This window comes from Jaculus jaculus, chromosome 1 (genome assembly GCF_020740685.1).
Source record: "Jaculus jaculus isolate mJacJac1 chromosome 1, mJacJac1.mat.Y.cur, whole genome shotgun sequence".
NCBI classification, from domain to species: Eukaryota; Metazoa; Chordata; class Mammalia; order Rodentia; family Dipodidae; genus Jaculus; species Jaculus jaculus.
The window spans coordinates 280,482,217-280,499,182 of NC_059102.1; the positions used below are offsets into that span (position 1 = coordinate 280,482,217).

Genomic DNA, 16,966 nt, shown 5'->3' on the forward strand with positions numbered 1-16,966 from the left:
TCCCTAGGCAATAGGTAGGGACTTATACAACTTTTCAGATTTAAAATAACTATATATGAAAGGAACTATATGACTGTCTTAGAATCAAAATTGTATGAAAGCCAAGCTGCAAGTGTATTCTATATAAAGTTATTAATTTTTGAAATCATACTGAGATAATACTTGCTCCTTTTAACACTCATGATTGCTCTATGAAAGACTACAAAGATTTAGAAATGCATAAGAACTAGAAAATATTCCATTAGAGAAATCATACTTTATTTCTGCTGAAAAGACATACCATTGCTTAAGTAAAAGGTACTGAGATAATGCTAGAAAACTATCTTTATCACATTCCAATATAGCCACAGTTCCTCCAAGGAAGACTGATAAAAATAAAAACAATTAACACTCATCTATTCACATCAATCCCACATCTAAACACTGTCCAAACTTAGTGTTCATAGACTCCAACTCATTCACTTCAATCATCTTTGAACACACCTGATAGATTACCACTGAGCTGCTAAAAATACAAAAATGAGTAGGGTCCAATGACCCCTGGCATTATTCACAGGGCAGACACACATTCACTAACAAGGAAGCACGAGCAGAGACAGGAAAACCACCACAGAGCACTGCATTAGTCTATGTAGGCTGTGAGGGTCAGGCCTCAGAGACAGTATGTCAGGTAAGTCTTAAAGGATACAGAGGAATGGAGCAATGAAGAGGGTGAGCATTCCAGGCTCAAGAAGGAACCACCCAGAAACCATAAGTAGTACTGGAATCCAGGATCAAGGGCAGCCAAGGCTCAAGTCATTAAGTATCTTAAAGGCAGAGGAGTTAAAAATTATTCTGAAATAATAATTAAAGCTTAAGCAAGGAGAGTGGGGGCCCTAGCCAAAAGCAGGTAGAAGGTACTGGGGCATTTCTTTAAAAAAATGCATATATTAATAAATTTAACTCAGCAATCTTAAAATTTTAAAGAGGGGGAAAGGGACACTAAAGAGAACTATTCTTTAATAATTAATAACTCCTTTCTCTGGCAACTTAAAAGTATGTATAAAATTTCCAGCCTGACTTTAATTGCTTTATGAGCGCTATGAATTGAACTTATCCTCCTATTCTTTAACAAGTGCACCATTCAGTCCCCTTCACAGTATCCTTGATTCTGTTTCAAAACTAGCTTCTGCTCTGCCATCAACTGAGAACCAAGCAGACAAATGAACAAGCACCATGGTTCTCACTACTTTTACAATAAAAATTTAAGAGAAGAAAGACACAAGTAATTTCAGAATCACATCACAGGGATAAGGAAGATCAGTCTTCCCTCTAAAGGCCTTTCATAATGCAATCCTTGGAGACATTTCTAAGTTCATTTCCCATGTACTTCATTAACTCAAAAACAGGCATTTCATCTTTGAGCACTGGCACAGACCCACTGTAAGTACTTTAAATGTTTTTAAAGCTATTTATAATATCATTATTATTTAATTAACTTTATAGCAATTTTTTTGAGGTAAGGTTTCACTCTAGCCCAGGTGGACCTGGAATTCACTATGCAGTCTCAGGCTGGCCTCGAACTCACAGCAATCCTCCTACCTCTGCTTCCCAAGAGCTGGCATTAAAGGTATGTGCCACCATGCCCGGTTTATAGCAATAAAATCTATGTAAAGATACTTAAAATATTTATCCTGAATGAAACAACCTTTGACTGACAGTAATAATTTCAAGTTTTAACACTACACTTTTTCTTACTAAATACATTTTTTCCTTCATAAGAGGTTTGAACACTAGGTCATGAAAATGGAATTAAGTGAGGAACTTTTTTTTTTGACACAAGCATGAGAGTGAAAGGGAACTGGTATGCCACAGCCTCCAACCTCTGTAACTGAGCTCCATATTCATGCACCCCTTGTACACATGTGTAACTTTGTGTGCTTGTGTCTCTGTGCAACTAGCTTACATGGGACCTAGAGAGTTGAACATGAGTCCTTGGGCTTCACAGGCAGTGCCTTAACCACTAAACTCTCTCTCCAGCCCTTACTAAGGAACTTTTTGTTGTTGTTTTTCAAGGTAGGGTCTCACTCTAGCCTAGGCTAACCTGTAATTCACTATGTAGTCTCAGGGTGGCCTCGAACTCTCGGCAATCCTCCTACCTCTGCCTCCCGAGTGAGTGCTGGGATCAAAGGAATGTGCCACCATGCCCAGCTCAACCTAACTAAGGAACTTTTAAGGGTAGAGAGAATGCTATACCTTTAACAGACAATCAAAATGCTTAACTGGGACAAGGAATGAGCTGGATTTCAAGAGAAGGAAATCTAAGGCTAGCTGGTGAGCAGTTTCATAAGACAGCTTCAAGTCAAATGAATCTGACTTCTGTTTTTGTTTTTGTTTTTTAACCTCATAGCCTAATTCCAGAAACTTAAACCTCTCACTTTAATCTAGGTTAACTTTTTCTCTAAACATCAAATCACCAAATTAGTGTCTTGTCTTGATTCTATATCCTTCCCCATTCAAACCAAATCCAGGTCTGATATACATAGCTGTGGTTCCTATCTCACCCTACTTAAGATATTTCAGAACTCAGAACACAAAATTCAAATATAAAGTCCAACTTCTTCACCTAGACCCTTCAGTGTCCTGGAAGGGACCACTCACAGATCAGACCTTCACCTATTCCACATAGTAAGACCTCCTTCCTACCATGCTGTGTGGGCCTTGTAGGGACATGTGCTCAACTGCCTGGACATTCATCTCTCACTGCTGGGACCTACCCAGACCTCCTGTGCCACAGTCTCTGGACACAGACACCTCGGCCATTCTCTGATGACCAGTTCTGACAGGAATGAAGCTAGACCTTATAGGAATACAAATACATACAGGACATGATGATTCACACCTTCCAGAAGCTTATATTCCAGGGAAGACATCAAGACAAGCACTTCTACAGTTAGAGAAAAAAGTTCTAAGGCCAACAAAAGCAGAAGAAATAGAGGTTTCTTTATAGGTTTTGTATAAATAAAACAAGCAGAGCTTTTAAAGATGAACTGTGATGAAATAATGGAAACATGGGAAATAGGCATAGAAGCAGTAAAAAAAAATAATGTATAAAGACACAGCAGAGGAGCCACAAAAGATTGTAAAACTCTAAACATTGATAAATTGTTAGATTTGACTAAAAGTGTGAGAAAACAGAAATGAATCTAAAAAGGTAGATCAGGTCAATATCAGTCTGAACAGGTAAGTCAGGCAATTCTACCCAAAGGTCAAATATTTATTTACCCTCATATTCTGAAAGCAATACAAGCTGAAGCAGTATACACAGTGTAAGTTTGGAGAGATGGCTAAGGGGTTAAAAGAACTTGCTTGCAAAGCCTACCAGTGCAGGTTCAATTCCCCAGTAGCCATATAAAGACAGATGCACAAAGTAGCATGTGCATCTGGTGTTTCTTTGCAGCCCTGGTACACCTCTCCCTCGCCTCTCAAATCAATCAATAAGTAAATATAAAACATTTTAAAAGATAAAAATAAAAATCTTAAAGCTATTTGCTTTAATCTGAAACGTAATTCCACAGAATCAAAACCACAACCTAAATACGTGACAATGATTTCTACTTGTGAAAGGTTGACAAGTAACTTTGGCATCTCCAAGCAAAACTGGACAAAACCTCTTCTGAACACGAGTGATTAAAATTTACCCTCTTGCCATGACATACAATACAAACAGGATTGGTGGGCAGCAGTTATAGGTAGAATTCATAATCAAACACTCTAAGAACTAGTGTACATGCTGCACTGGGGAGATGACCCCAGCTGGTAGACTGCTTGCCTAGCATAAAGCTTCATGAAGCCCTGTGTTGAATCCCAGAAGTACATAAAAACCAGACTTGGTGTACATGACTGTAATCTTAGAAGATGGAAAGATGATGACGAGGAGTTCGAGGTCATCTTTAGCTACATATGAAGTTCAAGGCCAGCCTATGCTACATGAGCCCTAATCTCAGAAAAATATGTATTTGTATACATACTTATCACCTTAATTTCAAACTGTAAGAATACTACCCATCTATGACACAAATTATGACTCTCAGAATAATATTCTGCAATGAATGAATAGCATATAAAGGTACTTTTTTCCTACCTTATCCCAGTGATTATCTCTAGCTATCTTCTCCTCCCAAAAATACCACTGCTGTCTAGGTCTGTATTCCTTGCTTCCTCTATAGTCCTTTCCTTAAATGTAATCACTTCTGCTCACTGTCAGCGAACTACCAACAACCTCCAAATTTCTCTTTGGCCAGGTACTAGTAGGACAAAGTAGGAAAAGAGGTAGAAAAGATAGTTTTTTTTTTTTAAAAAAAAAAAAGCCTAATGTGAATGTAATTGCAGAACCAGTCATCTTAGACTACTGGAATGTTCCAGAGATCACAAGTTTGTCCTGTGCTATAAGCAAACATGACTCCAGGTTCAGAAAAGCCCACCTTGACACAAATCTGAGTTTAGCAGCAAACTGTGTATGTGAATATGGTCATCTTTTGAACATTTTTTTAAATACACATGTAAATACCTTACAATGTTCACAAAACCAGAGGCAGAACTACTGACGCCACGAGCAAAACAGGCCTTAGAGTGGTGGCACTGCCCTGTCAGAGTCCAAGTCTCTCCAACAGACAAAAGTCCCAACATTTCTTAAGTGGATGCCGTTAATGGATCATTACAGCCCAAGCTCTGTTTATGACCTGAACCATTAAGCACAACAATTAAGTACTCCCAAAGACCAGACACTACCTGAGTTCCATGACTGTTAATTTAACTTATTGTTTGACATATGGGGAAAAATATGTAAAAATGAACCTAGACTTAATCTAGGATTTCAAAACCCCCCATGTCAATCGACCTCTTCTATCAGTATGTGAAAAGGAAAGGGAGGGAATGATCATAAACAAAACGACCTGTAGTGCTTGGAAACAAATTTTAAAAGGAAATCTCTGATAGAAAACTTTTAAAAGTACCAAATAGACTTTCTTGAATGAAGACTATCATTTGTATGCAAAAGCCCCTAGCTATTGACAGGGAAGGACTCAAGTACCAGTGACCTGTTATCAAAGCACCACATGGAAATAAAGCAGTCGTGGAAAAAGGAGCAGGTTACTCATATCATGTTCTTGAACATTTTCCAGCATGGCCCAATAGTCAAGACAGAAAAATATGGTTAAACTAGATAGAACAAGACAAAGAACCACAAACAGGCCTCAGGCCTTGGTAATGAGAGCCAGAAGCTCTATAGGCAAGGCAAAAACAGTTTGCCCTTATGCAAAAAAAAAAAAACAAAACTCAAGAGCAAGGGAAGTGGCAAGCTTTCACACTGAGCTAAGAGAAATACAGTAAAAGTGCCAAAAATGGTGAGAACAGCATGCAGCATAAGCAATATGCTAACTAGGGTCTCTTAGGTGAAGATGCAACTTAAGCAACACCTAGTATTTTCTTTCACCTTGTTTGAAGTTGTGCTTTTCTCTGCTTTACTCAGTTGTTATGTATAAAATATTTATCTTTATTCAGTAAGTTAGGTTGATTTCTAACATTCATTTCAACACATCTGTCCATGTTTTGAACTGAAACATTGTTGACAATGCTACAAGGGTGGTTATTGAGTACAAGCTCCAAGACCCCTGCTAGAAATGCTACTAATCTAACACAAAGCAAAAGAAGCAAAAAGGATTTTAAAAAGGTACATGTGGGCTGGAGGGATGGCTTAGTGTTTAAGGCATTTGCCTGAAAAGCCAAAGGACCCAGGTTCAATTCCCCAGATCCCACATTTGCCACATGCACAAGGGGACGCATGCATCTGGAGTTTGTCAGCAATGGCTGGAGCCCTGACATCCCCATTCTCTCTCTCCCTCCCTCCCTCCCTCCCTCCCTCCCTCTTTCTCTGTCAAATATATAAATAAATAAAAATAAAAGATTTTAAGACATAAAATGTACATGCTTTGGAGTGGCCTGAAGAGATCCAGTGTTAGAATCAGCTGTACTAGGGATTATAACCACAAAATGTGGCACACACACACACACACATCAGCACTCAGGGTTGTCAAATCACACTGGAATTAAAAGAACTACGCAAAACTTTCAGAGATAAGACTACTTAAGGGGCTGGGGAGATGGCTCAATTTTTAAAGGCACTTGCTTGCAAAGCTTGCTGGCCCAGGTTCAATTCACCACTACCATGTTAAGCCAAATAGCAAAGTGCTGCATGCATCTGAAGTTGAGCTGCAACAGCAAGATGTCCTAGCACAACGACACAACTATTTATTCTCATTCTCTTTCTCTATTTGCAAATAAATAAACAAAAATATTTTTTAAAAACTACTTAAAGGAATTCTGACATGAATTCCGCAGAATTGACTTAAGCAATTTTTACTCATTGTACTTTGCAAGGGAGAAGTGTCAGCACACAGGAAGCAAACATGATAAACAAACCCAAACCAACTTCTGAGACAGAAGCATGGCATGGCTACAGAGGTGGAGGGAACTGTGGTGCCCATGGTGTCTGAATCATACTCAGAGAAGAAATAAGGAAATAATCAGTGGTACGACCCAATTTCAAGTACACAAGAACCAATGATAGGACAGAAGTTAGTTTCAATACACTAATGAAATTCATAACAATGCATGACTTGTGAACCAAAGAATCTGATATCTACAACCTTGTAAACACCTGTGGACTTTTGGACTTTTACTATTCTATCCACTCCATGTATGTCAGGATTCCTGCCTAGGACTAGCCTCCATAGTGATAACTTTTGCTCCTTCTTGAATATTTCAAAGTAAAAATATAAGAACAAGCCCAAATGTTTTCCTTTTCTTTCTTTTTTTTTTTTTTTCCCCCTGAGGCAACAGAAATAGTTCAAGAGTGTACAAGTAGGTACTCTGAAACATCTGCTGACCTAATAAAATGTTCAAGGCCCTGGCATTGACAAAAAAAGATACAGTGTCATCCCTCCATCATCAGATCCTTACTGAGCAAACAGAAACCATGAATAAAACACAACTCGCAAATTCAGGAGGAGTGAAAAGCACACAGTGCCTACTGTCAAGTACAACACAGAACAAAAAGAACCCTAGGCTGAAAAATCAGGAAACTGTAATCCAGGGAAACATAGATTAGCAAATCTACATATTTAGATTCCAATTTATCCTCACATTAAATGAAAAGTCCAGTCTAGACAATATATCTGTTTCCTTCTAGTTCTGAAAGTATTTGATTTTGTGAGTTATGCACTTACAGTCCTCTTGGGGAAAGTAAAGTCAATAATGTTAAATGGGAAAGTTGGGTTTTGGGATGTGGACCATCCATTTTATAGAATCAATGAAACACTAAGTGCATTATTAATGTATACAATAAGTCGGGTGTCTTTATCGCTCAGATACAATCCTTGCACAAATTTAAGTTCTGCTGTTAACAAAAGCATCAGAAAGCTGAAAGTCTTGAGTGAAGAACCTACATGAAAAAGTACAGATATTGACTGCTAAATTTGATGACTACAGGAACATTGTGGGACTGAACTCCTTGAACAGACCCTGAAAGGCTAGTATGTAAAGCTGTGAAGATGATGTCGAAGATGTAATGAAGACACTGGGGTACTGGAGAGGGCAGGATCATGAGGGTCTGGTGAGGAAAGCTGCATGTACCAAGGGTCTCCGTCAAGAGAATGTGCTGGGAACAGCAAAGCTACAGAGGCAGGGCTACCTAAGTCTGAAGATGCCCGCTTGATGCCACCACAAGCAGACTGCTGCTGCGGGGTTTTACTTTGTAGTCCCAGGCTGGCCTTGAATTTATAGTCATCCTCCTATCTTTGTCTCCTACTCCTCCCATTTGGAATGGGAATGTTTACTTGGTGTCACTTTACATTGGAGGTACATAACTTGGTTTCTGATTTTACCAGAGACCACAGCACAGTTTGAAAATGTGAATAATTTTGACTATTAAGACTATGGGAAGTAGAGGTTGGGCTGGATGCATGTTGAATTATGAGATGGCTGTGAGTCCAGGCGGCCAAGGTAGAATGTTCTGGTTTGATATGAAATGTCCCCCACTGGTTCCTGTGACACCTGGTTCCTAATCGGTAGTGCTATTTTGGGAGATTTGGCCCTCTGTGACATAGGCCCTGGCAGGTGAACATATCTCACTAGGGGAAAACCTTAAGAGCTGTGGCCTGACCCTGCTTCTGTTCCCATCTGATCTCTGACCCACCAAGACATAACAAAGTTCCACCTCAAATTCATGGTCCAAGGCAGTACAATCACCACGCCTTCCCTGCCATGTACCCTCTGGGACTGTGAGCCCAAACAAACCTCTTCTCAAGCTTAAGGACAAGACAGATGACCAGAGGCAGACAGGAGCTCTTCAGTGTGCCCGTGAGGAAAATGGAACTGGCTCAGAACAGCACACACACACAACCCCCACATACACACCCTGTACTGAAGCTGCAACCTTTTCTTCAAATATTGTCACTTATTTGTGAGGAGAGAGAGAAAGAAAGTGAATATGGACATGGCAGGGCCTCTTGCTATTGAAGAAAAACTCCATATTCATGTGCCATTTTGTGCATCTGGCTTTACATGTGTACTGGAAACTTGAACCCTGGTCGGCAGGCCATGAATATGTGGTTCTAGACTGGCAACATTCAAGTCACAGGAGAAACAGCAACTTTTTGATGGCTTAGTGCTGGGACACTTAGCTAAAAATTTAAATCCCTCATAGTCACATGCTATTAAATACTGTGTGGTAAGTTACTTCCTAGTTTAAAAAGAGAGGATGAGTAAATACAGAAATAAAGTAGAGGACTGGGTAACAAAAAACAGTATCAAGAGCTGACATTTGAAACTCTCATAGTTATTAAAAAAAACAATTACCATTCAAATGTAAATTTATCAAATTTAACAATCTTACTGAAACTTTTGAAAATAGAAAAGAAATACCAGTTTTCAGTGAGCATCACACTGGCCATCTTATATCCCAAACATGTTTAAACACCCAGCACTGTAGAGAAGGCAAAGTAAGTAAATTGTCAATGGCCACAAGACATCTTTCCCCAGAATCAATGAAAAAGTAAAATAAAATTCAAAAATACCTTTCCACATAGATGCATGTGTTGACTAACAACCATGCTCAGAAATAAAGCATCCAGAAGGAATATGTGCTACCATTGTCCAACTCTGGGTCTGCCAATTACAGTGCACAGAAGTACCACATTATTTTACTATGCAGTCTATCAACAAGATGTAAAGGTGACTGAATAATCATAACTTTGAAAGCATGAGAATTTTAAACATAACTATTCAGTTTTTACAATTACAGTATGTGGCATGATTATAAAAACAAGCACAAGAAGAATTATAGTAATTTACCTAGGTAAATGTAACACAAGGGTGGGTATATATTCCAATGATTAATGAGTTAAAATTGTAACTATACTACAAAGGATGCTTTAAAATTTGTTATTTGTGAATCAGTACTTGAAAACCTTTCTGAAGTTCCCACTTTCCTAATAATCTAGAATATTGCCCCAAAGCCACATTTGATTCTATCTGCTTGAGAAATAAGAACTATAACTTCTTTCTATCCTCCAAAAAGAATTATAACACAAGCAGGGCATGGTGGAACACACCTTTAATCCTACCATTTGGAAGGCAGAGGTAGGAAGATTGCTGTGAGTCTGCGGCCAGCCTGAGACTACATAGTGAACTCCATGTCATACTAGGCTAGAGGGACACATTACCTCGAAAAAACAAAAAAGAAACCGAAATAAGATCACAACACTATCTAAAATGTGCACAACATTAAATTATCAATATAGAAATCACAGAGCAAAGGGAAATAAAAATTCAAATAAAGAGAACAGAAAATGCAGACCAGTGAGGCACCCTATCCAGACAAGGCTGAGCCATGGCAGAGTGGGGGACAGCACCTGACATCAGAAGAATCTAAGAGTGCTATCCACCATGAAGGTCCTAAAAGCAGAAAAATGGGTGAAGTGAAACTAACACTTACTGAGCCTACCACATACATTTACAAAGCATAGTTATGTGGGCTGATATACTCTGAACAAATTAAAGTAATTCAATTATAATCATAAAAGAGGAAACAAACCTAAAGCATTGTGCCTAGTCATTTTCACATCCTGGTAAATACAGAAAATGATAATTACGTGCAGGACTTTTAGATAAAGAGGTCACTTGTAGCTAGCTGAGGGCATCCAGCCAGGAAGCTCAAATGTCCCAGTTCCCACCTGGCCTCCCTGAGGGCTTAAGGAGTCAAAATTCCCATGAAACGGAATCCACCCCTGGCAAAGGCTAAGAATCGCTGTGTGATTTCCAAGGTGTTTCATTTTCCATTCCATTCCACTGCTGCTCAGTAGCTGTACTTCAGTCAGCCTGCTGCTAATTCTCAGAGCAAAAGGAGGAGGTACTTCTCGCCAAAGCCACACATCTCTTCCTCTTAGCCATGGGCTCTATCCCATATTATCCACCCTTCCTTCATTCCTTCCTTTCTTCCTTTGTTTAAGGGGCTTTTTTGCTGTTGTTTGAGACCTTATGTAACCCATGCCAGCCTCTTCCCTTGGCTTTCCAGTAAAGGGATTATAGGCATGTGTCACTGTGCCTAGTTTTCCACTTTTTTTAACAAGTCCCTCTAAAAGGACAGAGAGAGTCATACCAGTATGTTTAAAATACAAACTAATTAATACACCAAAATTCATTTCTCCTGAGTACTACTAATCAGGTAGATAAATGACTCACATCAGATTCTATGTTGGTTTCCATAAGGAGGAAACAGGAAACCCCACATGCTCTTTTCAGTATCACAAGATAGGTCTGCACCCCCACACCAACACAAGGGCTTTTGAAGAAAACTGAAAGATGTCTATCCTAACTAGATCAATAAAAGGGTCAAAAATAAAATCAGAAATTCCCACACTTTAACAGTCAGACCTGAACTGCTTAGAGCTGGCTCAACAGTCTATCCTCCTACCCAGACTTCTGAAGCCTAGCTCCGTGTAATCCATAGGCCTTCCTCAAATGGCCAACCTCAAGAAAGGTGCTATAAAATTTCCAAGTAAACAAGAGAGTGTGATGCTACTTATCCAGATATTAACCTCACACAAATAACACACAAATAACATACAAGGCAAGACATAAAAGAAAAGAACTCCCCTCCCTCTGGGGGAACCCCCTCTCAGATATTTGCCAGATGTAGCTCTGTCTCTCCTTGCTGAACAATTTCTGCAGTAAATTTTCTTCAAAAAATCCTTTCTAAATCTGTTCTGATAAATTCTTTTTTCCAAGGACCCTCAGTTTGTCATTGTTCAAAGCAGGACACTAACCTAAGAGGTTCATATGTTTACGAACACTGAAACACAAATGTTGGGCATGCACAGTTGGATATTATTTTAGAAAATTCCAATAAATTGCTACATGAGATCTAAGAACAAAAATGTCATAGAACACTGCTGGAGAAAAATCTTTATCAACTCAAACATCAATAGCCTAGAATCATATGTAGGCCTTTGGCATTATCTTCTAGAGTAAAAATTAGAAAATAGCCTATTTTTATAAATAAAGTGTTATTGGAAACCAGCTACATCAAAATGTGCAGGTATTTGTGGCTATACAGACAGGAGCTACAGCAAAGACTGTATAGCACACAAGGCCAAAGACATTTGCTAGTTGGCCTTTTAGAAAAGATTTTATGGCCAGGTGTGAAGGTCTTTAATCCCAGCACTCAGAGGCAGAAGTAGGAGGATCACTGTGAGTTCCAAGCCAGCCTAAAACTACATAGTAAATTCCAAGTCAGCCTGAGCTAGAGTGAAACCCTACCTCAAAGGGGGGGGGGGGGGGGGGGCAGGGGGTTAGAAAGGATTTATGGACTTCTGTTCTATACAAAAACAGCATAGATTTAAAAAAAAAAAAAAAAAAACAGCCCCTGAGTACTATCTACAGAAGAGCACTGGCAGTTTACAAAAGGACCTATATGCCACATGTAACAAAAAACATACATTAGGTACATGCACAAGGTGGTGCATGGTCTGGAGCTCATTTGCATCTGCTGGAGGCCCTGGCATGCCCATTCTCATTCTCTCCCCCCCCTTCCTCCTTCCTCTCTCTAACAAATAACTAAAAGGAAGAAAAAGAAAGGAAAGAAAAAATGGAAGGGAAGGGAAAAGAAGGAAAGGGACTCAACATACATTACTAGATTTTTATAATTTACATAAGTTTTGTCCATCTATACTGTTGTGCTTAAAACTCTGGGGAGCTATTACTACAATACAGCTTATCATACAAGTTCATTACATAAATATTGTGACAGAGCTGTTGTTTTGACAAAGATTAAAAAATAGTTTATCCTACTCAAAATAAGTAAAGGAAAAGTTTCATGACCATCTATCCTCACCCCACTGCTCACGAAAAACCATCAACTAGAAGGAAAAAAATTTTGTAAAAATATGTAGCACATAGGGATAATCAACTAATTACTAAATGACAAATCAGCACCTTAGAACTTTTATAACTCAAAAAGTAAATTGTTAGATTCTCAGCCAAAAATGATAGCTCATGCCTGTAATCCCAGAACATGTGAGACTGACGCAGGATTGTCATAAACTAGAGATCAATCTGGGCTACACACAGTTAATTTCAGGCCAGTCTGAGCTGAAGAAAGACCACTGTCTCAAGGACTTTTGGGCTGGAGAGATAACTTAGTAGTTAAGGTACTTGCCTGCTGCTGCAGTCAGGTTTGCATTGCTGGCAGCAAGGGGAAGCTCCATCATGGCATAGGAAAATGAGGGCATGAGCAGAGGGTGGACATCACCCTCTGGCCAACATAAGGTGGACAATAGCAACAGGAGTGTGTGCCAAACACTGGCAAGGGGACACTGGCTATAATACCCAGAAGCCCACCCCCAACAATACACTCCCTCCAAGAGACATGAATTCCCAGATCTCCATCAGCTCGGAACCCAGCATCCAGAACACCTAAGTTTATGAGGGACACCTGAATCAAACCACCACACCTGCAAAGCTAAAGGACCTAGATTCGATTCCCCAGGACCCGCTTAAGTTACATGCACAAGGTGGTGCATGGTCTGGAGCTCTACTGGAGATTCCACCCACTGGAGGCCCTGGCATGCCCATTTTCATTCATATTCTCTCTCCCACCCCCTTCTCTAACAAATAACTGCAGATATTAAAAAGGGGAGGGGAGAAAAGAGTGGGGAGTGGGAGAGGAAGTGGTGGCTCACGCCTTTAATCCCAGCATTTGGGAGGCAGAGGTAGGAGAATCACAGTGAGTTTGAGGCCACTCTGAGACTACATAGTGAATTCTAGGTCAGCCTGGACTAGAGTGAGACCCTACCTCAGAAAACAAAAAAACCTATTCTGAATGGCTATTATACAAAAAGGGCATATGTATGGCTATATTTTGCAACGAAATGTTATTCCATATTCTCCTACATGAATAAAAGTTGTGGGAACAAGAATTAATCCAAAATGTCAAAAGTGCAAAAATGCTTCGTAGCAAGTTTATATGTATATATACACATTTGTTTATAGAAATGGAGATAAACCATGGCTAATAAAGCAATCAGAGTAAATAGCAATTGTGTGTGCCATTTCTAAGAATTATAAGCATGCTACAATGAGCTTTATAATGTGAAGTATCTGTGCACGTAACACTCAAAGGCTTGAAGACAATTTTGGTAAACACAGGACAGCAACAGAGACTACTCTGCACATTTTAAAAACAGCAGAGCTAGGTTAGAGAGATGGCTCAGCAGTTAAGGCACCTGCCTACAAAGCCTAATGACTAGAAGTCAATTCCCCAGTACCCACATAAGGCAGATACCCAAGGTGGCACATACTCTGGAGTTCATTTGCAGTGGCTGGAAACCCTGGTATGCCCATATATTCTCTCTCTCCCTCTCTCATATCTTCCTCTCCCTCCCTCTCATCTCTTTTTGCTTGCAAATATAACCTATTTTAAGCAACATGATTTTATTAATCTTTCAGTGAATATTGCACATTTATATTTGTGCAATAAACCCGAACTCAATGGGTGTGAGGATGGGAGAAGTGTCTTGAGATTACTTACTAAGCAAAACACAATCACTCTGTGCTTCTGATTATCTGCAATAATGCTGATTTTTAACTTATTAATCAGGCATGGCAGTGTACTGGCCTCAAGCCTCCCCTCTTCCTCTAGTATGTAACCATCATACTAGACATGCTTTCCTCATTCTTGGGAGTAAGTGCTGTTTTACAAGGCTGGACGCGAACTCTTTAAAGTGTCGAGCCAGGAAAAAGTATAAAGAGGAAAGCAATCGAAGTTGAGACGGGTGCTAGGTACATAAATAAATCTGAAGCAGAGTTTATAAAGCAAGTCTGTTCATCTGGACATGAAGGTATGGTCTCCTTTTTTAAAATGGCGACGGCCAACGATGGTAAGATTCTCAAATGTCTGTGAAAATGTCTAACGATTTATCTTCTAACATGTTTTGGCTCTCATTTTCAGGTAAGTTCACAGTAAAGCCTCAGCCAATGACTATATTTAATTTGATCAGCTTCGTTTCTAGTCTTCTATGAAGTTTCAGTGGAGGTAATGAGTTCAAGGAGCAGCTGAACGTCTCAGCATGGAGGAACCTAGAGCTCCCTCCCTCTTTAGTCCAGGCTGGCTGGACTCCTCAGACCCCCATCCTCCAAGGAGAAACTGGATCCTTCTCCCAGACCAGAGCAGCCGTAGGAAGTACCCGCCCTCCTGCGCCTGGAGCGGTGATGTTCTCGCCGCTCATTGGCTGGAGGGCAGTCAGTACTCCCTCCCGGAGAGCTGAATCTCAGGCTAGCGGAGGGTCCTCCAGGATCCCCTCATTCCAAAAATTCTCCTTGTTATCCTTCACGTCCTCCTATTACAGCCCCCATCCATTTTCCTGACGCTCTCCCACTCCTCCACCAACAGGCAAAGCGTTTTCAAATCTCACCCCCAGCAAGATCCCAGTCCAGGACAAATAGAGGATGCTGCGGTATTAGGGGTGAAGCAAACTATGGACTGGATTTTCCATAGTACAGCAGAGGATACTGAAAACGCAAAACTGCTACCCTAGTATGTTAACCTATGCAAGTGCACTGGCTGTCCACCACGCGTTACACCCAAGCATACTGGTGTAAATGCAAAGTACCAGAGAGTTCACTGTATCTCTTCTATTCGTCATTTTCAGGGTGCGTTCAATTATTCTAAACATCTTATAAATTTTTGAGCTCGTGGACTGGTCATTCATTTACCAGCAGCAGTTGTGAGTCGGGAGCAGAAAAGACTTAACCACACCCGTATTGTGAACCTTCTTGTGTAAAGCAACCTAGCCGGACATTCCTGTAGGGAATGTGCATACATATCCCTGGAAACTGCCAATTCCTCGGAGGAGAATCAAAAAGTGGCCCAAACTATGTGTATTTTCAATCACATTCTCTACTAATCTCAAAGAAGAAAGTCACTTCGTGACTGTATTTCTGATATTCAGTTGTCACCAGAATTGATAAAGAGAAATAGATCTTACTGCAAAAGTATTCCTGGCATTGCTCCTTAGCAAAGACTTAAGAGTACACACATTCACGTCTCCCAAGGCCTACAGAACGGAGGAAATGGGGCCACGGGGTCGTCAGGAGATCTCCTGCAGCATCCTCGAGGTACAGTTCGCTTCCTGTCAGCCGCGGGCCATGTGCTCTGGCTGGTCGACTCTCCTCCGACCTCCCCTCGAATCAAACTTTGCTCTCAACTTTCGGGGCGCTTCTTCCCCAGGGGTTCCATCCCTGCCGCCGTTCGCCCCCCGCTCCGCGGCCTTTTTCAGGCCTGGGTCGGGGTGACGCTCACGGCCTCTCCAGTCTCGGGCTCCCCCGGCGCACGCCCCGGCAGCCGGCTCTCCCTCCTTCAACACTTTCCCAACTTGAGCCGAGGACCCTGACAGACGCACAGAGCCAATCCGCGAGGAGTAAATAACCGAGGCGGCCAATGAGCATCGGCCGGAGGCGGGCCTTCGCCCAAGTTCCTCGGGTCCTGAAACCGAGGACCTGTTGCCGCGGGCCGCGGAGTTTCTTGGTTACAGGCGGGAGTCCACGCCGCCCGCCGCAGGCCGGACCTTCCTTCCTCCCTCCCTCCCTCTCCACCTCCGTCCGTCCATCCTTCTCTTCCTGGACGGAGCCCGGTCCCCGGGGCCGCCTGCCCGCGCGACCCCGACCGGCGTCTCCCCGCCGCCTCACCCACGCCGGCCCAGGATCCCGGACGGCCACTCACCAGGAAGTGGAGACTTCTTCGGGACTCGAGTCCCCGACGGACCGCAGCGCGGGCGGGCGGCTGGGCCGGGCGCCGGCGCGGAAAGGCCCTGGGGCCGGGGGCTGAGGCTGCGCCGCCCCGAGCCGATCGGCCACCTCCCGCCGCGCCGCCCCCGCGGACGCTGGCTGCCGGCGCGGGCACCCACCCTGCACGGCGAGGCGAGGCGAGTGCGAGGCTAGCGGCGGCCCATCCTCCCCGCGCCCGCCCGCCGCCGCCGCCGCCGCCCGCTGCTCCTCCTCCTCCTCCTCCCCGGCCGCCGCTGTCAGGACTGTAAACATCCCGGCATCCCCGAGGAGAGGGCGGGGCGGCTGCTGGCTCCTCCCCGCGCCGCCCGCCAGCCGGCCGAGTCCCGGACTCTACTCTCGCTCGCGGCTCTGCCCGCGGTCGGACCAACTTTGCACCGAGCCTGGGCGACTAGGCGGTGGAGGAACTCGGGTGCTCGTCGTTGGTAGTCCAATGCACCGCCTCCGGTGCTCGCGAACCCACGTGAATTGAACTGCCTCCACGCTGCCTGGTCCCGCTGGGAGATGAGAGTCATTTTCCTAACTCTTGTGTCTTATAAGGGGAATGGCCTGGTAGGATGTTTGGTTTCCCAAAGGGGAACTACCTGGC

General features: G+C 42.3%; 1 protein-coding gene across 2 annotated transcripts in view; it reads right to left on the reverse strand.

Annotated features, from left to right (window-relative positions):
* Nek7 (NIMA related kinase 7) overlaps positions 1–16,422 on the reverse strand; it is a 163,383-nt gene extending 146,961 nt beyond the window's left edge. The window contains exon 1 of one of the 2 annotated variants that reach the window (XM_045138193.1): positions 16,316–16,422. Coding sequence is in view for 1 of the 2 variants with exons in the window: in XM_045138188.1 (XP_044994123.1) it covers positions 15,582–15,601 (20 nt within the window). In the remaining variant the exon portion in view is untranslated. Of the gene's footprint in view, positions 1–15,581; positions 15,879–16,315 lie in introns of those variants that run through there. The other variant, XM_045138188.1, reaches the window with a different exon arrangement.
* Positions 16,423–16,966: the final 544 nt, after the last annotated feature.